Source organism: Leptonotus elevatus, chromosome 16, assembly GCF_054856555.1.
Source record: "Leptonotus elevatus isolate MCC_2025b chromosome 16, RoL_Lele_1.0, whole genome shotgun sequence".
NCBI lineage: Eukaryota > Metazoa > Chordata > Actinopteri > Syngnathiformes > Syngnathidae > Leptonotus > Leptonotus elevatus.
Genome location: NC_141254.1, coordinates 8,067,969 through 8,091,179, shown reverse-complemented (window position 1 = coordinate 8,091,179; position 23,211 = coordinate 8,067,969). Strand labels below are relative to the sequence as shown.

The window sequence follows — 23,211 nt, the reverse complement described above, 5'->3', positions numbered from 1 at the left end:
GCGCGCGCAAACACGCACGCGCATCCCCAACCTATGGGGCGACCTCTATAGAGGAATTCAGGCTTTTGTAAGAAGAGCGGCGGCTGCAGGACGCGAACGTTGTGCACGCGGGGAGACGTTGAGAGGACACGCGAAGAAGAATGTCCTTTTGTCCAATTTGGACGGAGGACAGTTGAATCATGGACGATTTTGCGTTCGTTTGGTGATTCTTCTTTTTTTCTCCGCGAGCCTTATTCGCACTCTCATCAGCATCAGCCGAGGCGCGTTCAGGGACACTCGGTACGTTCCGGTGCTCAGCTTTGTTTCATTTCCGCATCCCAATGCCTTACTATTAAGGCGAATGTAGTTTTTCCTTTCTTTCTATTTTTTTCTTAAACCGAACGTATGACTCGTCGCTGCTCTTCCTCCTGCTTCTCATCATCCTCCCCGAGCAGAGACGGCCGATCCTCGCAGAGGGCATCACTCTCCTCCTCCCCTCCACTAAAGACATTTTGATCGTCCTCTACTACTACTCCCCCCGCCCCCCTCACCCCCATCCCCGTCACCTCCTCCAGGCTCCATCCGAAGCCGCTCCTCCTCCTCCTCTTCCACCATGTCCGGGCCGACTCTGACGGACCGGATCGCCGCCGCGCAGCACAGCATGAGCGGCTCGGCCATTAGCAAAGCCGTTTGCAAGGCCACGACGCACGAAGTGAGCGGACCCAAGAAGAAGCACCTTGACTGTAGGTGAAAACACACACGCACTCACACACGCACACAAATGCCATCAGTGCACGCGCACTTTACACACGCGCACGCACACGCCTTTCGCCCTTCGTGTGTATCTTTTAATTAGATACCATCCATCCACTAAATGTGATGTGTGAGGATTTACACGGAGGCCTAAATGCAATATCATCAAGTCCTGCAGCATTTTCTCTCCTTCACATTCAAGTTGACTGTCCACTGGTGCATTACTATCATTTACGTATGTGTGTGTGTGGTGTCCTTATCTGCACACTACTAATTGCCTATGCATGCATCCGTGTGTGCTTGTGTGTGGATTATTAGGTTAAGAGTCTCTTTTTTTTTGGCCCGGCAATAAACGATTGCATGTGATGGATGAAGTGCATACGTAGGATTGATCACAACCGGTTTAAAAAAAAAAACAAGAAAAAAAACAAGGCAAACGGAGCAAATCCGTTTTTTCCATTGACATGAATTGAAATTTCAGGAATCGGTTCAGAAAAAAATAAAATACAATTTTACACTGTACTGTATCCTAAAAAAAACAGGAGAATGTAAAAAAAAAAGACAGGTTTTTACAACATAATTAAAGCACGTGCAGTAGTACTTGAGTGTATGTGCCTTGAGGGGGCGTGGCTTGATGCATGTGATCACATGCACCCAAAGCAGCTCCTTGCGTGTTGTCATTTTGTATTTTTGCCATTGACTGTTTGTCCTGTTCAATAAATAACTGGCAGGATTGCATAGACGACGGTGGCTCTCCTTTCCCATAGGCGAAGGCATCACAGTTCCACAATTGCTCAATTCCCCCCCAAGTGGTGATTCATTTGAAGCTAGCTCACAACAACAGAAAAATAATAATTTTGACACACAACATGTATGAGTGCATTATTCTGCGTCCCAGTGGCCAAGGCAGGCCACACGAGAAGCAGCAGCACGATAAACAGAAAAGACACATGGAATCACTGCGTACTAATGGGGCATGTCTGCCTCACAATCAGGAGATCTGGGTTTGAATCTCCCACTTTATAAAACATAATGTCAGGTTTCGATTTGTCCAGTGGTGTGAATGTTCAATTCATGAAATCATTGGTATATACTGCTGTTTTGGTTAGCAACATGGGCTCAGCAGTGAATTTACATTGTGTGTTAACAATAGCGTCTGAGAATGATGATGATTACAATTACAACTTCTTTTATATGGGAAAAGGGCGGTGTCGAGTTGATGAGACGTTTTATTTGTCTTAGAATTGTGTTGCTGTTTTGGTTAACGACAGTATAATGTGTGTCAACAATAATGTCTCTGAACTAAAATGGCTAACTAGTCCTTTTTCTTTCCTGATGGGAAAAGGGAGGTGAAAATTGGAGGGAGGCATTTATCCATGTTTGAAAGACATGCTTCAGTGATACTGTTTTGGTTAGCAACAGAGTTTAAATTGACTCAGCTGTGAAGTACTTTGCATGTGTGATCATTGCATTAAGCACCACTTCATTTTTTTAAATCTATTTGAGGGAGGCATTTTTTCTCCTAAGAGACATGACTCTTTAATCTAGTCTTGTCTGTTTTGGCTAGCAACAGAGTTTAAATGGGCTCAATTTTGTCTATGAACTGGTAATTACATTTACTACCTCCTTTTTTGCTTGATTGGGAAGGCATTCAAGGAAGGCATTTATCTATCTTTGGAAAAACATGCTTTGGTGATGTTCTGGTAAGATCAACAGTCAACAAATCGGTATTATGAATCAAGATAATAATTTAGAGATCATTATAACTACTTTTTTTCTAAAAAAAAGGAAAAGGGAGGCATGGGTCTGTGCTGCTGTTTTGGTTAGCAGAGTTCAAATGGGCTCAGCAGTTAACTAGTTTGTGTGCCCCCCCCCCCCCCAAAAAAAAAAATTATGTTGTGAAAAAGGAGGTGTCTATTTTAGGGGAGTGCTTACAGTATTTGTCTGAAAGGCATGATTTGATATGTGCTGTTGTTATGGTTAATGATGAAATTCAAATGTTACAAGTCCTTTGTGTCTGAAGTACAGCGTCTACGAACTGGCATTGCTATATGGAGGGAGGCGTTTATTTTTCTGCGAGACGTGTGCTTCTGTTTTGGTTACCAGTAGAGTGGCAATGGGCTTAACCAGTTAACTATTTTGTGTGTGAACAATAGTGTCTACTAAATGTGAGAATTGTAGTTACAATTGATTTATTTTTGTTCGAAGGAGGCGTTTATTAGTCCGTGTGATATGATTAGAATAGTGCTGCTGTTTTGGTTAGCAACCCAATTCCAATGGGGACGGCAATTAACTATATTGTGTGCCAACAATTCTTCAACACTAATTTGAGGGGAGGGGTCTATTTGAGGGAGGCTTTTATTTGCCTTGCGCGGAAGGAGCACCTGGCCACTAATTGAGACACAGCGTTTATTTATTTGAGTTTGTCCTGTGCAATAACGACACAAAAAAGGAACCGGAAGGTGTACCTAATGTTGTGTCCAGTGACAAGATAGAAAAATGGAGCAGGTAGTAAATGTTTCTATTCCATCTGTAATGAGATGAATTTCCACTGTGCTTTACGCTCATTGGATTGGGTCCTTTATTGCTGTTGCGACCGCTACCTTAGTAGCACTGCAGTTACTAAACAACGCAAGGCCATCCACCTTCAAACCAGTAAATGTCACCGCAGCCATAAGGAGCTTTTCAGAGGACGTTTCATCACCGGGGCGGCGTCCAAACGTTTGGAAACGTGGCCATTTTCTGATTGAATGAGCCGGCAAGAGGCTACATGAGCTTTGTGGCTTGTGATCGGACTAATTCTGACCATTAGCGGCTTTAGAAGCTTTAAGTAGGGACTGCACGCTTGGCTCAACACACTCTTTTGTTTCCCCGTTTCCATTTCAGCCATTTAGACGAGCTTTTAAGGTCAGGCAAGGACACGGGGGAAGAGGTGTGTTTGCCGAGAACCGACTGCGTGGGTTCGAGCCCCTCGACGGGCCGCCGTACATCACGCAGGATAAAAAGGAAGCCCCCCGACGACTCGAGGCAGTCTTTGTGTCTTTGAGCAACAATTCATGAGACGAGTCTGCTCCCGCTCAGCTCGCCTCGTTAAATGGGATCATAAAGAGGAGACGCGTACTTGCTTCTGCTAAAGAATCGCCTGCAAATGGAACGGAATCAATGGGGATGAAAATAATGAGACGCAGGCTTCTTGTCGAGGGGGATTAAAAAACATCCCTTTGCTGCAGATGAGTGCAAACAATGCAGCGGAACGTTTTTTTTATTAACTGTACAAGCAATGTTCTGAGCAAGGTTTTAATGTTCTTAACGGACGTACAAGGGTAAAAAAATCAGTAGCCACTCTAATACTGAAACAATAAAACACTATTCCAGCCAGCACGATGGACTAGTTGTTAGCAAGTTTGTATATACTGTACTTGCAAGGGCCTTTTTCTAACATCCCAAAACCACTGCAGTAGATTTAATTTCCAGGGGAAAAACATTGTAGGCCTTTTTTTTTTTTAAAGGACAATTAAAATGTCAACGCCATTAATACAAGCGTAGAAAGAATGGAACCACTAATGTAGTGTAAAGGTGACAGGAAAATTCAACCCTGGATAACAAATGGCAGCGCAGCTAGCTAGTGGCTAGCACTCAGTCTCTTCAGCCTCACTTTTAGTACTGTAGTATATTCTTCTACAATTACATTACATTTTGGAAAGGGTGTCACAAAAAAGACAAAGGAAAGGCAAAACAAATGTAACGTAAAAATAAAGTGTTAAAGCGAGCAACAATAAAGAATTTAGTAACAATCAAGTGCCGGAAACACGCATGGAATTTAGGTGGTTAATTGCTTGCTAGCAGCTAATGTATGTTAGCATAGTATTCAACAACAGTGTTGACTAATACACAGTCTAGAGTTCAGTTGAGCCACACAATCATCACTAATTTCCAGCTTGTATTCTTTTGGTCTCTCAACACTACTTGTTGAAGGCCAGGAAGCTAGCACTGTGACTAGATGCTAATTAGCTGTTAGCAACTATACTGAATGATGTAACGTCCAGTTTATATCCTTGTGTTAAGAGTCCTTATTTAAGATTCAACCCTTCGGCTTCTATGCTGGCCATTTGTGTCCACTTTACATCTTTGTTGAACCATTTTAGCTCTGTTAATGCTTGGGAATTTGTTATTTTATGATTTAGTCATTTCCAACTTCAAATGGTAAATTTTTTATATATCGTGGCCACTTCTGGCATGAAAACTACATTTGTTATTTGCTGGCTTGAATAGGGTAAAATTGGGTTTATTATAGACTCAACATTTAAAAATAATTTATGGGTTAAGTTGTGTTGCAAATTATATCATTCATCAATATTTTTTTAGGACATGGTAGCAATTTCATGTAATATTAATAATTCCTGAAATAGATTTTTAAAAGTTTACTGCACAACAATAGAGAAAATAAATGATGCAATTTTGATTTTAATAAGAAGTGGAATCTACCTTTCATGACAGCATTTAAAATATAAGGGGGTAAAAATTGTTGTGAGATTTAATCGAAAAACATTTTATGCCATTTTACATGTAGATTAGTGCAAACAAACTGACATTTGAAGGGTCCCAAAATGGCCCCAAATAAGGTGAAACTTTTATAAAAGACCTGAGAGTTAAGATGTAAAAACTGCTAAAGAAAAAGCAAAACAGTCCAAATGTTATGGATCCACCCTGGCCAGGCCGTGTGACATATTGCACTAAAGCGGTGATTCATTGTTCTCCCTGCATGCTTTGCTGCTCATTAACCCGGTGGAAGCTGGCTCTCATCAGCGCCGTCTTGATGTCGTGACCTTGACAAAGAGAGATGGGGGGGGGGGGGGCAGACTCTGTGACTATTTAAACCCTGGGAACTATTTACAAAGCGTGGCGAATGATGAGCACGCCACGCCGACTAAATGGGATTTCGTTAAGCCGCGGACGCGAGCGTGATCTGACGCAACGTGTCATCGGGCCCGCAGTGACACAGCGTGATGTCGCACATACAGCTGGATGTTGTCATTTGAATAGATACTGTACATCAAACATTGTCTCAATTTCCATGTCAATGAACGATATCGAAATGATATTTAAAGAGGACAAATGACAGAAAATTGACTTTTTATGGCGAAAGCGGAATACTGTACACTGGTGGCTTGACAGATGATGCTATCATGGCCTTTCCTGAAGCAGATGTTTGTTTGTTTTAAATATGTGATAATATAAATAAGGAAAACAGATCCGTTCACGGTGTGAATGGCGAATGGGATGTAACAAAGCCACACTTAAACCATGGTGAACGGTAAATATTGAACTTGTGTACTCACCGTTGGGTGGATGGATGGTTGGATAGACAGATAGAAAGAAGCTAGCAGTTAGCCTAGCTTCTGTGTTTCTTCTTGTAATTTTCCATCAGTCTGGTACAGTAAGAGACATCGAGTTTGTGGGACAGGATGCAGTTTTCGGTGATTGCGATCACAACTTGAACATGCACACGAGTTTTGCATCAATATGAAACATGTTTTAACATTTACAGTTATCGGCCTGACTTGTTTGCAAGCAAATGAAGGAAAATCCCTTTTAAAACGAGAGGAAGTGTTCATATTTGGTATGATTGTCAGGATGTATGTGCCCCACTTAAATGTAAGCGCAAGTGCATTTCTATGAGGAGCAGCATCGGAATAAGCTCGTCGAAGGCATACATTCCATCATTTTGCATTTGCGTACATACGCCGGATGGACGTCTCGGGAGGGCGAAACATGGGGAGTCAACTCGGGTTTTGTTCTTTTTCATCTCCATGGGAGGGGAGAAAAAATGAGGTTAATTATTCATCGCAGGCCTATTCATTTGCTCACTTTATGCGTGTAGGCATGTCGATTGAGTGCCGCCGCTGGGTTGACTTTATAATGTAACTCTCCATCTTGTGCTGAGATTTTCTATTGACGTGCTGCGGAGTCACGGCCAGCCAATGAATTTGTCCAGCAGCTCCGATCCCTCCGCCCGTACCTCGACTATTGTTGAACAATCATTTGCTCATCTATCTGTCTTCTTGTATTGAACCCATATGGACGTATACATCACCGAGCTCCCCTCATAAATGATGACTTTGGCACGCAAGCCATTTATCTCCTCCACAGTGGCTAACAGTAAGTAAAGAGGTGGAGCTTAAAGGCTCGTAAATGTCAGCCGCGCTCATTTCCAGTACTCGTTAATCTCCGCATGTCCATTTTTACCTTCTCACAATGCTTCTTTGTTGTTGTTATAGACAATGCAGCTACCAACTATTCTTGTTGCTTTCTATTGTAGGCTACACATTATTTACTGTGTATACTGTACTGTATATAAGCAAGTAGTAAACTAGGGTGACCATATTTTCAATTCCAAAAAACGATGACACTCCTCAAGATACTTGAATGATACGCTACTCCAAGTTTACTCAAAGATGCCATGCATTTGAATTATGTTAACATATGCCTGCTCTGTATGGGTAGAAAATAAAAAAACAAAATACATAACTTTTGAAGACTTACTTGACAAATGAATAAATAATGACACAATGTTGTAAGCCCAACCTTTAGCCAGTATTTGAATGGTAAAGAACTGAAACAAAAAAAGTACGTGAAAGTATGTCAAATGCTGACCTACTTTTTTCTATAAAAAACAACTTTTTTTTTTTAATATAACGTGCGCACACAAAACCCGGCTTTCTTTTTTCCCTACACTCCTCGCGATCAACTTGAGAACAGTCTGCGTTTTACCAGTTGCGGCACTCCACCTCTCATTTGCCTCACAATGAAAAACAGATATTTTCATGAATTTATAAAAACCCGTCCGGACGCCCGGAAAGGATGCAAAATAAAATAAAATAATTTAGACACGTCCGGACAAAAGAGGACATTTGGTCACCCTAAGTAAACTAGTGACTGATATATTTTTATGCAACATGCAATGTTGCTGACTATTACAGTTGCTGTTCACATTCCTGTTGCTATTTGTATCAGTTATCTGTACATCGCTAGTAATCAATAGACTTTATATGTATATTTTATACTTCATAAATTGCTTCTAACAAATCTTTCAAATGTTGTAGAAGTTATCCATAAACATATAAGTATCAGATTGGTTGCTGATGCATATTATATAGTTTTGATGCTACTGACTATTCTTGCAAGAATTTACATTCATCGTATTAGTCATCTATTTGTAATCCGTTATCTTTACCGTGTATAAGCAGTAGACTAATTATGGATATCCATTTATATTTTTATGTTACATTCACTGCCTGATGATGTAAATATGCAGGTGAGACCAGGGCTAGTTGTATCACGGGTAAGTCGTCACATTGCAATTTTCTTCTCTACCAGAGGGCGCAATGAAAAACTAGAATATTAGTTTTCTTCGTATAAATGGTCAGGGGTTGTGTATTATCTGAGAAGAGAATAGCACATTGTGAGCTGACATAAATGCCAGTTATCTGTTTTGCACAACCCAGAGTAAAAATGTTCAGCTATATTTTGAAACAGGCGTCGTACATAGACAAATTCTAGCAGAAAATCATGTGTACTCGTTAGAGGAGAGATTCGGGCATCTTGTCATGCCTCAGTCACTGCTCTGTTTTAAGCTAACTTTAAACTAGAGCAAGTATTAGCCAACATGGTAGTTTGGGGCAACCTGTCTCAGTCATTTTGGGGTTTGTTGTCACATATGCAAAGAATGGGCCAATAAAAAATGCACCTCTGGCAACTGTGTTTACGCATGCCAGAATTGTTCTTTAGATGATGAGTCTGACGAGTGAGGAAATTAGTTTGCCAGGTTTTGTTTCATTGTTTAAAAAAATGGATTTTCCAGTTGTTGGAACTACAGTATGCCCACATTTCAGGACTGGTTTAAGTTTCTTGATGAACCATCCTTCAATTAACCAAAATACTTAATTTATTTATCATTTCAATTTAATCTCAAATTTCCAGTTTAAGGGTGGCAAAACATGCATTTGAGGCTGAGAGCTTTGACCTATTTGCCAGCAGTTCCTAAGAACTTTAATCTATTTAATAATATTTTATGTTAAAGCTTGTTCAACGACTATGGTACATTTTCAAAATCAATGCTAAACAATTTATCTGGCTGTAAAAACAAACAAACCAAAACAGGAGAAGGATAATTTTGTCCTTGTTTTATTAGTTGCGAAATCCAATGTGACATCTTACCCCATATAGTGTGACAACCTACCCATTGGTGGGGCAACATGTCACATGTTCACTCCCTCTATTTGATGGCTTATAACTGACACAAAGTATGAAAAGGACATGAATACAAAAAATATACCCAATACTTTTGTCTTTCATCTGGTATAGATTTTGTTTTATATATGATGTAATGATTCCAAGAAATATATAAAAGTATAACAACTAAGTGATACTAGCCCCGGTCTCCCCTACATACCAAACATGTTTGCATTTTTATCATTCTTGTGTGCTTCTATTTCTGTTGTGAAGCAAAATGTCCCCATTGTTGCACAAATCAAGGCTTATTGGGTTCTTGTTGTATTCCATAACGAAGACCTAATCCACTGCACCAACGAGCTGAACGTCAGCATCCCTCACCTGGCCGACACGCTGCTGGAGCGCACAGCCAGCAACAGCTGGATCGTGGTCTTCAAGGCGCTTATCGCCACGCATCACCTCATGATGTACGGCAACGAGGTCAGGACACACACGCATACACGCAACATGTTAATAATACTGTATTTTCTTTACACTAAAATTATATGACAGCTATGCTATTCCAAATAATGAGACTGCAGGGTTAATGAATGCAGATGTTGTATTTGCTGGAGCAAGAATTCTTAGCGTATTGGTGCCAACTTTACATAGAGAGTCTTTTATGAGGTCCACATCCTTAAAAGTCATTGAGAAGAGTTGAGGTCTTTATGTGGACAAATGATAGCTCTCGCTCATAAACGTCTGCCGCAGACAGACGTAACGACGCGGAACACGAGCACGTGGTCGACTCTGGTGTCTCTCTTTGTCCCCGCAGAGACTGATGCAGTACGTCGCCTCCAGAAACACGCTCTTCAACCTCAACAACTTTCTAGATAAGGCCGCGCTACAAGGTGATTTATGACCCCCTTTGACTCAGCAGAGCTGTTCGAGCCTCATTGAATGACTTCCTGTCTTTTCCCGGCACTGGAACGCTGTCAATAAGTCTGCAGCGAGTGGGCAAAAGTATTGGGACACATCTAATCAATCAGGGGTATTTGGTTAGACTTAAGCAAGGGATACACAGAAATGGGGTGCAGCGCTTGGGTGAGTTTGGTGTTTGTTTTCTAACACTAACCCCCACCCGTTACTCCTTTCAGGATACAACATGTCCACCTTCATCCGACGCTACAGTCGCTACCTGAACGAAAAAGCCATGTCGTTCCGGTTAGCAGCGGTGGACTTCACCAAGATGAAGCGAGGGTAATACACTTACATACAAGCACAATCATGAACGTATGCTACGTTAACATCAGTGGAGGTCAGTGTGTGTGCGTACTTCCTGTCTGGAGTTTTTGATCAGCCATGAACATGAAATGACGCTGTCATTCAGTAGCTTGGTAAAGAAGTGCTGCATCCACGAGCGAAAATATAATAATGAAAATACTGTAATTGATCAAGTTCCCGTCGAGAGATTTTAAAATAATAGCTATCATCTGCTTGAAGATGAAGTGCTGCATTCATGAGTGAAAATACAATCCATTATTTTACTCTTCATGGGGGCTGACTTTTTTCTTTCTACTTTGGGCTATTAGTTGCTGGCTTGCATAGTCGCAGCCCCTAGCTCTCGTCCCCAGTTGTCATGGTAACAAAAGCTGTACTGGGATTGGCCCTGCAATGGGGAAGGCGGGGTGAGCAGTGGCTCATTTACAAAAGAAAGGAGCACCGCCTCAAAATAGGCTTTGTCAACTTTAATGATAACGAACTGTATGCAAGCTAGCGTGTGTTTATGTGTGTGTGTGTGTGTGTGTGTGTGTGTGTGTGTGTGTTACCAGGGCCGACGGCGTGATGCGCACCATGAACACCGACAAGCTGATTAAGATGCTGCCGATCATTCAGAACCAACTGGACGCACTGCTGGATTTCCAGGTAGCGCTTGATGTAAAAACGGCGGCGTCATCATCGGGCCTCACCATTTGCGTTCCCGCAGCCCAACTCCAACGAGCTGAGCAACGGCGTCATCAACACTGCCTTCATGCTGCTCTTCAAAGATTCCATACGGTTGTTCGCCGCCTACAACGAGGGAGTCATCAGCATGCTGGGTAAAAAGTACACACAGGATGCATGGAGTGTGGCCAATACATTAGGTACAACCTGCGCAAGTTTGTGTCGAACCTGAAGCCAGACAATGCTTTTCCACCTTGAAAAAAAAGAAAAAATTACAGGATTACGGTGTTGGCCCTTGATTTGATGAAATCCTGTAACAGACACCTGGGAAGAGTTTGAAATTGTGGTTAAAAAAATGCACAATGTCTCCTAACCTTTCATGATGACATCATGTGACAGTGCTGATATTGTGACCCTCCCTACACAGAGAAGTACTTTGACATGAAGAAGAACCAGTGCAAAGAAGCACTGGAGCTCTACAAGATCTTCCTCAACAGGATGACCAAACTGTCCGAGTTTCTCAAAGTGGCTGAGGTAACGTTTGGGGCGGGGCGGGGCGGGGTCCTCCGAGGTCGGAGTTTGGGAATGGAAGAGGAGGAGAAGGCGGGCGTGTCACTTTACATTTGCTTTCAACTCCAAGGTTCTCTTCTGAGTTCCTGGATTGTCCTGCAGGGGGCAGCGTTAGTTATTTGGGGGTCCAAGGCAAATCCAGTCATGGGGCATCCGCATGAGTATAACGCAAACATTTTGAATATTAATGTTGATCTAAATTCAACTTCCTGAGCCAGATGAAAAGTAAACGTGGAAAAGGAAGTGGGAAAATAAATCGATCGTTTGTAGATTCAGAGACTGCATGACCTACTTTAAGAATCTATAAGAGAATGGGATCAATAAGCGGTATCAATAATGGAATCAGAGACTGTACATTCTTATCGATTGCCATCCTTAGTCGTGTCACTTCACTTCATCTCTGCTGCATCCTTCTCTGTTGACATGGACAGCAGTGCGAACGCAACTGGCAAGAGCGTCTCGCTGCTGTCAGTGTCGGTTACGCACATTCGGTGTCGCCATTAAAAAGGTTGGAACCTTTGCTAGGATTGATATGGAAAATCACTCATTTGAATATGCGTGAATTAAAATTGAAATCGAAACCGCTTTAAATTGGAAGACTACTTTATGACACGGATATATAAATATATATATATATACACATATATATATGTATATATAGCTGTCAAACTATATATATTTAAAAAATCTGATTAATAGCATTTTTATTTTTTTTATTAATCACGATAATCACTTAATTAAAGCTTTTTATCAATATTTTTGGCCCGCCAAATTTGAAAAGCACCTGTTATGTTTGAATTCTTTCAACATTTAATGTTATGAGGACGTCTTCAACATTTTTGGATCCACTGCACTCTCTCAACCTCCGCTTTCTCTAAATAAGTTCATTACTTGCATCATTTAAAATTCACAACAATAAGACCCCAGTAGTTTGACATGAACAAATATTCTGAATGTCATATACGCAAACTTTTATTAAATGCTTTACTTTAATGCATGTTGTTATGCTCATTGCTCAAATCACAACATGTGCTACCTTAAACGTAACCATCCGCTGTCAGCTTAAAGGATCATCTGCGATCACAATTCATAATATGATCAATCTGCGTTAATACATGATTAATGCGATCATTTTTTAAGTTAAATTAGTTAACACTTTAATTTTGACAGCACTAATATATATATATATATATATATATATATATATATATATATATATATATATATATATATATATATATATATATATATATATATATATATATATATATATATATATATATCGAGAATATTAACAGCTGAGTCAGAGGCATGTCCACTGGGGCAAGCCTGTTTAAAAAGCCTGCGCCGCATCCCCGAGTCTCTTTGCCTTCCCTCTCCTTCTGTCTTTCTCTTTGGCAACTTGCCACTTAAGCGGTAGTTAGTCACGGCGCTTTCGACGGCATCCTCACCGCTTGCTTGTTGCTCCCATTTGGAAAAGAAGGTTTGGGAAGCAGACTAACGTTGACTTGAAGGAGCCAATCATGTCTTGGATGTGTGTGTATGCGTGTTTCCTTCCCTCCTCTTTTTGCGTTCAAAGTCAACATTAGTTGATGTCACGTGACCTGTTGTCTCGCCTTGCAGCAGTGTGTATGTGCACATTTATTATTGTGTGTGCGTGTGTGTGTGTGTGCGTGTATATATAGGTGTTTGTAGGCGTGTGCATGCGCCCTCCCCACTTCCTCCCGTGTTGTCTTCTATTTGTTTCAGCCTCTGCATGGAGTAATGAATGCTCGGGTTTGATTCTTCTTTCTCCCTCCTCCTCCTCTTCCTCCTCTGCACACCTTTATCCCTCCCCACTCTCCTTTAAAAAAACAAAACTGCAGTCTGTTTGTTTTACCCTCATTTTGTTACATTTGGTTCATTTTTTATTTTGCCTCCCTTCCTCCCTCCTTCCCTCCTTCCTCCCCTCCCTCCCTCCTTTTTTTGTGAACACAGCAAGTTGGGATAGATCAGGGCGACAGCCCCGATCTCAAACAGGTCAGTCCACATCTCATCTCAAGCCGCCAATCCAGCAGCGTTGAAAAATCCATCCAGTTGATCCCATAATGCTTCATTCGAAAGCGCTCCCGTTCCCTACTCACCCTACAGACCTGTCCACATTGCAGCTGGCCCTCTCTCTTCTTCACTTCTCCTTCCACGTGTCCTTTTTGCTCCCCCTTGAACATTTCAACTCACTTCTTGAGAGAAGAGAAAGCACACAAAAAAGAGAGAATTTACACACGATCATGGGAGAAATCATTTCAGAGAAAATTACAGTCACTTTGTGGTGTGAAGTAACTTTTTTTTTTGAAGGTACCATATGGACAAAAGTATTGACAACATATAGCTATAGCCATAGAGCTAGTCAAAATAGAAGAGGAAAAAAAGGCTATTTTATTGTAGGGATTGGCAAGTACAGCCAGGTATCGGTACTTTTGCATGAGGACTGATGAGACAGATATAAAATTTGCGATTAATCGTGAGTTAACTATTGAAGTCATGTGATTAATTACGATTAAAAAATTTAATCGACCTAGTTAAAATGCAACAATGGGGACAAATAGTTTAACATTTGGCCTAAAACAATATTGAGGTCTATTAGTAACTGTTTTTCAGTATTTTTTGGTCATTATTGTTTTACAACATTATTTATAGGATACTGTATGTTTGTTTGACGATAAATACACTTTACAGTAATTCAGGCTGCTTGTGTTAGCAGTTGTACCTACAAACAGTTATAATTTTATTATTGTGAACAAGTACAAATGACTAATTTGTTCTCATATGTCACCATTTCTATAACAGGACGTTTTTAAGGACTACTTTAAAAAAAAAAGAAAAAAAAAGAGCGAACATTTAGAGTAGATAAACTTTGCCAGTGAGTAGAAGAAGCATGTGGCATCTCCCAGTCAGTCAACAAAAAACGTACTGTAATCATATTGTGGACATATACTTAAAACATCATCCTGCTATATCTACAATCAATCCAATGAGTGAAAAAAACAAAACTGGCGAGTGTCAATACTTTAGCCCATATGGTGAATTTTTCCATCAGCAGGGTTTATGATACGTCGACATGTTTTATGGTTCAACAACACACAAGTGAGTCCATTTGAGAAACAGGTCACTTTTGCATTAGCTGTGGGGAGAGCAGCGAATGGTTTTAATGACGTAGGTTTCTGCAATTATTCCTTGGACAGGCGCACATAACGTCCTCATCAACACTACACATCACAGCCAAAGGCCATTTGGATTTATTTACGCTTTCAAGAAATTGGGAGGTGATCACGTTTCAAAGCACACTGCCGTGTTTGTAGCGCTTATGAAGACCTTATACGCGCCAATTCAACGACACGCCTCAACTGAGCACTAGATACTGTATGTGTCTGTTTTTACTTTGAAACTTCCATAGCGTATTCTCTGGAGAAGGACATCCAGAATTCACGTTACTGTCGTTTCCCCCTTCCCCTTTAAAAATAAGTACACAACATTTTTTTCTTTGCCTGTCGTTTGTGTGTGTGTTCTCAAGTGATGAAATGAAAACAAGTCTGGAGGAAAAGATCACAGGTATCACATGTAGTCCCAAACAAGCAGCCATCCTTGTTTTTGTGCAGGCCAGTCGCTCAGTGTGCATACAGTTTTTTTCACCAGACCTTTTCATTCCGGAGTTTACTTCCTTGGTTTCCGGTGTTCTCAAATTGTTGCACTTTCCCAGTGAAAGAGCGAACCGTATGTCGATTTGATTTGACAGTGGAATCCAAGGGATAACTCTTGATGTTCTGGACTGTGATTGGTGTGGTGCTTGTGTTGATCATAAAGGACCTTGTTGCTGGCAGTCTGCATGGATCAGAGGTGTGATAGTTGTGAACCTGCATGACGGAGCTGATCTGTGCATGCCGGACAACCAAACCTGATGAAACCAACAACAACAAAAATCAGCTGTCTTAAGAGTAGATACGTTTTCAATTCGAGGGTGATCTGCTGCTTTGTGTGTGAGTGTGCGTGATGAGCAGTATAAGGACAAACAGGAGTGACAATGTCCTATTTTGAACTTGCTTTCGCTGCCAATTCTAATTTGTCGCTTCCCTACTTTCAACCTCCCAACTTCCCTCCTCAGGCTCCCAGCTCGCTCCTGGAGGCTTTGGAGCAACATTTAGCTTCCCTGGAGGGTCGGAAGCTCAAAGACCTCTCCGCTGCCAGCAGGTACACGCACAGAAATAATGCCGAGACTCAAGCGTGCACACTAGGGGCAGCGCGGTAAGACTTTTGCTTGGAAGTCTGCTAAATCTCGTATACTCGCAGTCCAGACAGGTTCACAAACGCAGGTCTCACTGATAATTTCAGATGCGAGTAAATTGAGTTACAATCTCAGTCATGGCACAAGTTGAACTTGTAAGTCAAGATGCCACTGTTCTGTGTGTGTGTGTCCCATACTGTAAGATCCAGCACGGTGTCATCCCTCTCCACCACCGCCATCTCCCTCAGTCGAATGGACGATAAGACGGAGGGCAACAGACTGCAGCAACACAAGGCGAGACATGTTCAACTTTTTCAGTTTAGCTCTCTCACTCAATCGGCATGCGCACGATAGCAATCGCCCTGATCGCCATCTCATACGTGCAGGACGACACTCATAAGATGATTGACATCCAGACGCCCAATGTGTCGCCCGGCACTCAGTCGGTGGGTAGTGCCAACAGCAGCGGAGGAGCCACGGACCTGTTCTCCAGCTCGCCCCTTGTAGCCGTCAGCCAGTGAGTTCCTATGAGAAGGACATTGATCAACCTCTTGTTCGGATTTACGATTCATGCCTAGAAGGTCTCACTAGGTAAGCTTAGGGGAACCATCTTAACCAGATGTCCAAGTCACCTCAGACGGTTGCTCTCAATGCAGAAAAGCAGCAGTTCTAAGTCTTAGGCTCTCCCGGATGACCAACCATCTTTCCTAATCTCGAAGAACCTGTACATCAGAAATGGCAAATCCAGGTGCAGAAAATAAAAACACTACCACAGTTTGGCTTTAGCCACAGGTACTGGTCTTCTAGAAAACCGGCAAGTAAACAATCTGCCGGTTGACTAGAAGCACCTGTGGCAGAGTTTTTACTTTCTGAACCTAGATTTCCCATCTCTGCCAGACACCCTGTAGAAGAAACTCATTTCATTTGGTGGCTTGTATCCGCCTTCTTGTTGTTTCGGTCAACCCACAGTTTTTGAATCGAGGAACGGTACTCAGAAGCTCAGAATTGTAAACGCTTTTGTTCCTTCCTTCAGTGTGCCAAACTTGCCCAGCGAGCTGTTCACCCTGCAGCCTCACTTCGCCCCCCTTCAGACCACACACACTGTTCCCAACAACACCGCCTGGGGAGGTACAGTGCAGATGTACAGTGCAACAATACCAACAGAAAGAATACTTTTCTTATGACATTCATGTTGAGTCCTTAGGTGACTTGCTGAAGCCGGCCCCGCACGCTCAGATTCACAACCCCGGAGCCCCGTTGCACTCTGGGAAGATGCTCCCCAACGATTTAGACTCTTCATTAGCCAACCTTGTCGGGAGTGAGTATTAGCTAATGACTTAACATGGCGGTTGCTTACTTGGAGCTAATTTGCTTGACTTCTCTTAGACTTGCAGTTTGGGGGGACGCAAGCCAAAAGGTGAGGTGGCGTTAAAAACTGGGCCAACAGGCTGCTTTTAATGATTCGTAGGATTCTTAATTGCATGTGTGTGCGCATCAGGCCTGAGCTGCAGTGGAGTCAGCTGGTGGAGAAGAAGCCGACAGGGGGGAGCGGCTGGCAGACAAAAACTGTATGCACCAGCACAAACTGGACTCACTCGCCCCATCCCATGGCCCCAGCTCCTATGCCCGTCCCTCAGATGGTAACACAGAAAGGCTTGGTTTACCTTTGTCCATTTGAAAAAAAATAATGAGGACTTTGTACTTTAGAGTCACAATAAAACTGTATTTTGTCTTTTTCTCTCCAAAGAATGGGGTGATCTATACCGGCTATGTAAGTACTCAACACACTTTACCATTCTATCTTTTGTATCTGCCTTTATATTTACTGGGGATCAATGTTCTTTCCTTACAGGCTCCAGCTCCAGTAGCTTTTCCTATGACGACCCCCCAAGTGCCTGTCTATGGAATGGTAAAGGAGAGAATCAACAATGATCAGACATAAAACAAAAATTCACCTCACCATGCCCACTCTTTCAACAGCTCCACCCTCAGATGAGCCATCAGATGGGGGGTGTTCCCATGATGCCCCCGCAGCCTGTTATGTACAACCAGCCGGTCCTGAGACCCACCAATCCTTTCGGACCCATCCCGGGGACGCAGGTACTGAACAGTGTCACATCCAGTTGTGGTTAGCAAATGTACCTCACAATCGTAAGATTCTCAGTCCTGTTTACCAGTCCAAGGTAATCCCTGGACTGGTTGGCAGCCAATCACAGATTCATCAGAAGAGTCTCAAAGGATTTCACAGGCCCACAGTTGGCATCCCCTGTTTTTTCTGGATTTGCAACAAAATTCTATTGCCTCCAATTGCTAATTGTTTAGGTGCTGTAGTTTTTGCTCATCCTGCTGACAAACCAACAGCACTACAACCACATTAATAGATAAGCTTGAGGCTGCTTTATCCAGACATTGCTGGGGGGGAAAAACAGTCCCATCAATAGATACCTCAACATTTGATGAAGTGTTGAACTGGCTTACCCTCAAATCCATCTCCGTCTTTTGTTGGCAGATGCACTTCATGTAGAGACGATGCTGTAACCATGGCAGCAGAGCTGAGAGCGCCACAGAGGAAGAGTGAAGACAACAGAAGGATGGCGGAAGAAGAGAAGTGGGGACAAAGTGGGAGGGGAAGGAACCAACACTCGCTCTCCTCGGATATCATCGCTCTCCATCCGGTCCCCCAAAAATAAAAACCGCCAGAAGCTCAGCACCGATATTCCACTCACGCCATTTGATTTAACGAAAACGACCTGTGACGACGCTACGACCACTGAAGCACCTCCATCGCCACCTCTTGACAAAATTTTCCCGCCGGTTAGACCTCCAATTCAACCCTCCCTTGCCCTGGAGTTAAAGAAACTGGATCGTGTGCTGGCACTTTACTCCATGTGAACTTTGCCAAGGGTGTGTGTGTCTGTATGCGTGTGTTCGCGCAAGAGATTTTTATCGTCTTGTACCGATTGGTCAAACCATCAACCTGATGTCGGGATATCGTCAAATTTTTGTACGCATTTTTACATGTCGGTGTTCCGCATCATTAATGTTTTGTAGCCGAATTTGTTCTCGTTTGCCAACTACACATTAGACTAACTTGGTATCGGAGTGGGAGAGACATGCTTGTGCGTATGTTCTCTTTTGGTACCTGATGTCAGGACCGTGTTTGTTTGCCAACTGCACTGAAACTACTGACAAAAACGCACTGAGCCACACCCAGGAATTGCAAAATATGGATGTAATCGAAGCGCTTCTACTACTTGCTTTACATTTCCTCCCCTGTGGCAGTGGCATATCATGCAAAACCCATTTGTGGCATCAGAATTATGTACAGTAACACCGTTTGTATGGAGACAGAATGCACTGAGCGTCAGTTTAACGGTCGCCCATTCAAAATGGTCAAAGGCCCCCCAAGGATGTGTCGTGATGTCCTTTCTGGTACTGAGAAAGAAAAAGGCCAAGATGTATGCATAGGACGTCTAAAAGTCAATGAGACGGTCCTCTAACGTTTGTCGAACGGGACCCTCACTGACACAAAGTGTCAGAAAAGTTCCAAGATTGGTGTCACAAAAATATTTCAAATCTAAAAGAAAAGTTTTCCTCTTTGTGGTAATCTCCCTCGAGTCTAAGGCACTTTCCCTTCTTTCTCTACCATGAGCCCTGGAAGGGTTCTTCTGGGATCCTCCAAAGATCCGTTATCACGACCAACTTGATGTCGCCCACAAATTCAAAACGTCCTTGATTCCCCGCTTTGACCTTGGAAGGAAGCCAAGTCTTGCGAGCAGAGAGGTTACTCCAGCTACCAGGAACTGTCAGGTGCTCAGGGCACTGTGAGCAGCCACGAGTTGTTCTGCTGCATCCTGGGTCGCTTCTTGCGTACTAAACGAAGGAAACGGCGCCACGGGATCTCTTTGTAGATGTGCCGGTTGACCATCTAGATTCAAGTTTAGCCTTGAAGTCATCCATGTCGCGGTAATACACAAAGATTGAATCGAGGCAAGTGTACTGTTGCTGATGAAAATCACCTTTGGTCCAAAAAAGGCATCTTCAGTTTTTGGGAGTGGAGATTCCCTATTTATGCCTCAGTGGGTTTGACCCGAGGGGATCAACAATGGGGTGTTGTTGCCAGGCGTGATTCGTGAAACAACCATCCTGTGTGCGATTTGATTGTTCACTCGCAGTGTGGCAAAGCAGTCTGCTCATCTTTCTACAACTCTTTCGAACCTCCCTATCCAGAATTTGGATGTCGTTGTCCTTGAAGGAATGTCCCTTCTTCTAGAAATATGAATGAATGAATCGCTGACTCTGGATGCTAAAAAGCCATTTGCCAATGTTGTTGTATGCACATGTGCAATGGCTGCTTAGTCTCTTCAATATACTGTAGAGACCATTGCACTGCATAAACGACATTGCTGAGTTTATTTCTCGGGGTGAAATGGCTTTTGGCTTTTCTCTGAGGGTGCTAGTGTGTTTGAAATGCAGTGGTAGTTATGTTTGGAGAAAATCATTATGAGTTTTGTTCAACTTTCTGCATTTTGGGCTTCAAATATATTTTTTATGGCACCAGTCCTGGAACCCTTCAGACGCACCTGGTAGGTTTCTTTTGGTACCTGATGTTGGGATCATGTTTGCCAACTGCACTGGAACGACTGACAAAAAGCACTTGAGCCACACCCAGGAACTGCAAAATTTAGTTGTAACCTAAACTTTTATTACTTTTTGTTCTCTGCTCTGCGGCTGTGCAATATCATGCAAGTGTCGTGTCTTTCTTGTCGTACCGCTCATGTCCGCATCAGGATTATGTACAGTAACGCTTTTTTTTTTATATATATCGACGAATGCACTGAGAGCCAGTTAGACGGACTCTAATCAGAAAAGGTCAAAAGCCCCCAGAGGTATGTAATGATGTCCCTTCTGATGCTAAGGAAGAAAAAACTGTGTTTTAACAACACGGCAGGAAAAATTAGACAAGGGTAATTACCATAGTGTGGAAGACAGGCTTGTTAGCGTAGCGTTAACATTAATGCGCACAACGTCTAAAGGTCAGTGAGACACATCTAAGGCCTGTCGATCAGAGCCCTCACTGAGAGATGAGTTTGGACAGCCTGAGATGAGGCTTTAATGAGACGTTAAATGTGAACGAGGTCATGAGCGATCATCTTTATAGCACAAAATCTTTTGACTGCACAAAAAAATAGAACAGAACTAAAACTCATTGCTGGGATGTACAGTACAGTCGACCGGGACAATAATTGATCAGCGGTTGTTTTTCTATACATGTGACTTGGAAAGCGCCTTGGTCGGAGGCATCAAGGTATAAAACGCGCTCTGTGACGACGACAACAAAATCCTTGAAGTCAACCTCCCCGTGGGTGCAATTACCTTCCCAGCAGAGTGAGATTGAAAGACGCTCCGGCCTGAAATATGGACAGAATCTTATTTTGTCTCGATTTCATCACTGTGGTCCAGGGGCTTGTCTCAGTCGAGCAGCGACTGATTGTTAGTGTGTCCTCTGTATATAGGTGAATCTGTTCATGTGCGTTTTTTGACGTGTTTGGATGACGTACTGTATGTGAGACCAATGTATTGCCGTGTCTGTGTTTGAATGGTGGTGTTTTTCCAAGGTGTCATAGTCCAGGGGCCTGGTGGGATTTAGGGGTCGATGTTAAGTCACGTTTGTTTGTGTCCGGATGGAAAAGGTGAAGAGGGGTCGTCTATGTTCAACTATCACAACTGGTCTATACACCAAGAGTGTCTTCATCAAGGGAGAGGGCAAGACTGGGTCTTTCCTCTTCCAAGCAGGAACATTTTTTGCACCAAAGTCATCATCAAAAGCGCAGCTTTTTCTAAATCAACGGATGATCAGAACTCTGAACATTTGTGTGTTTTTATTTTGTTTGCTTATTTTGGAGATGAAAGTTTTTGGGTTGTTTTGCATGATTAAGTGTCGTCTTTTTATTGGCTTGTGTGCCCGGTAAAAGCATGACCATGGTGTGAACTTTCACTCGTGTGTGTTTGAACAAGATTTTTTTCTTTCTTTTTTCAAACTTTCCATTAATTGACATTCATAAATCAACAGTTTTACAACGTAAGGTGGTTTGTAACAGTTTGAAGGTTGCTTTGCATGAAATGCAAAGAGTGCGAGAGGAAAACCCACAAAGAACTTCAAACCCAGTTACTGTCTTTGTAAAACTCCTTGAATGCCAATTTTTTCCTTTCCATTGTAGCTAGCTAACATTGCAGTCTTTATTAAAGCCTTGCTATTTTCTAATATTTGTGTGTTTGAACGCTCGCTCCTTTTTCATACTAATGCCAGCAGCAGCAGCAGCAGCAGCACATGGAGGTTTTGCGGATGAAAGTCAAAGTACTGTAATACGTGTTTTGAGTCTGGTCCACATTGTGCGGTGTATCTAACGTGTTTTGCCCAGTCTCGTCCTGTCTGTTTGCCCATCAGTTGATATTAAAATGTTCCCTGTCTCTCTTGGCCCTGATTGCATCAAACCAGGGCAAGATGCACGAGAAGCCTCAACTGTTACTTTCAGTTTCAAAGCATAGCTCATACAGGTCATACAAGTGAACAGAACCTTTGCACACACTTCAAACACGGCAGGTCATGCAAGTGTACAGATCTTAGCGGGCCTCTATACATTTTATTTTTGTAACAAAACACAGATTACCTTGTCGGGTTTATTCTCTTGTTCCTTTTCTCTGCTCTGACAGTTCCTGTAAGAGACACAAGAGCTACATGTTTGTTAGATGGAGCACACTGCAACTATTTGGGAGTTTTACAAATGGTAGTTTCCTCAGAAATTGGGGATGAATGCAAAAATAGCAGGCGTTCGACTTCAAATGACACCAGAAATGTAGATACAGTTCCGCAAGAGGTTTTCCACAGCTTAATAAACGCGACTACACACCTTGTAAAATGTTACGGCAACTTTGATCTTCACACACACACGACAGACAAAATGGTAGCACTGGAAACATATAATGCTTCATTAATGCAGCATTGCCACAAATCAAAGGTCAGATGTAGCTAGGTTGAGCTCTAGAGAGGAGTTATTTCAGGTTGAAACTCAATCATCTATCAGTTGGCAATTGTTTTTGCATAACGGAGTCTACTAATACAAGCACGAAAGTAAGAAACGTCCTAACCTAACACGCTGTTACATGCAGCTTCATGCTGCTTTGTCATTGATGTCCTAGAATTATTACCTCAGTATATATATAACCATCTGTGTCGACTGCTTTGACTGTCTCCATTGACATCTGCATTTGTTTGTGAGGGCATGAAACTCAATTTGACTCCCTTCTCATTTGCATAAAAAGTAATGGACTTGGCAGGTTTGAAATGAGAGCTGATGTATTTGGAACGCAATGGAATAAATCGTCATCTAATGCTTTAATTGTCAAGTTTTTTTTATTTTAAATTTTTTTGGGGGGGGGGGGCGGCTAGCAAGTCACGCATTAAAGAAAGAAGCATCAACAAAGTAAAGATAGAC

At 42.4% G+C, this 23,211-nt stretch overlaps 1 protein-coding gene and 1 long non-coding RNA gene across 3 annotated transcripts; one reads left to right on the top strand and one right to left on the bottom strand.

The window, feature by feature from the left end:
* LOC147160584 (phosphatidylinositol-binding clathrin assembly protein-like) lies at positions 1-23,115 on the top strand. 2 transcript variants are annotated; one of them, XM_086097815.1, is made up of 19 exons: positions 1-279; positions 555-722; positions 9,302-9,444; positions 9,779-9,854; positions 10,101-10,203; positions 10,776-10,869; positions 10,931-11,042; positions 11,315-11,421; positions 15,596-15,681; positions 15,919-16,009; positions 16,102-16,232; positions 16,749-16,843; positions 16,920-17,033; positions 17,102-17,132; positions 17,214-17,355; positions 17,463-17,486; positions 17,568-17,624; positions 17,696-17,815; positions 18,225-23,115. In XM_086097815.1, the coding sequence occupies exons 2-19, from the start codon at positions 593-595 to the stop codon at positions 18,237-18,239; spliced, it is 1,671 nt and encodes a 556-aa protein (XP_085953941.1). In that variant the 5' UTR covers positions 1-279; positions 555-592; the 3' UTR covers positions 18,240-23,115. The 2 variants fall into 2 exon arrangements, with proteins under 2 accessions (XP_085953941.1, XP_085953940.1); XM_086097814.1 differs by having other exon boundaries at positions 435-722.
* Positions 10,758-14,319, bottom strand: LOC147160585 (uncharacterized). The gene is made up of 3 exons (XR_015097344.1): positions 13,581-14,319; positions 11,095-11,140; positions 10,758-11,013 (listed from the first exon to the last, which is right to left on the bottom strand). It is a non-coding gene; the product is annotated as an uncharacterized LOC147160585 (long non-coding RNA).
* Positions 23,116-23,211: the final 96 nt, after the last annotated feature.

What these genes read in the sequence shown, in the direction of transcription:
- LOC147160584 (XM_086097815.1), top strand. Translation starts at nt 593, where the DNA reads ATGTCCGGGCCGACTCTGACGGACCGGATCGCCGCCGCGCAGCACAGC. An exon ending in TTCACCAAGATGAAGCGAGG is followed by an intron (nt 10,204 to 10,775) that starts GTAATACACTTA and finishes GTGTGTTACCAG; the next exon opens with GGCCGACGGCGTGATGCGCA. An exon ending in GGGAGTCATCAGCATGCTGG is followed by an intron (nt 11,043 to 11,314) that starts GTAAAAAGTACA and finishes CTCCCTACACAG; the next exon opens with AGAAGTACTTTGACATGAAG.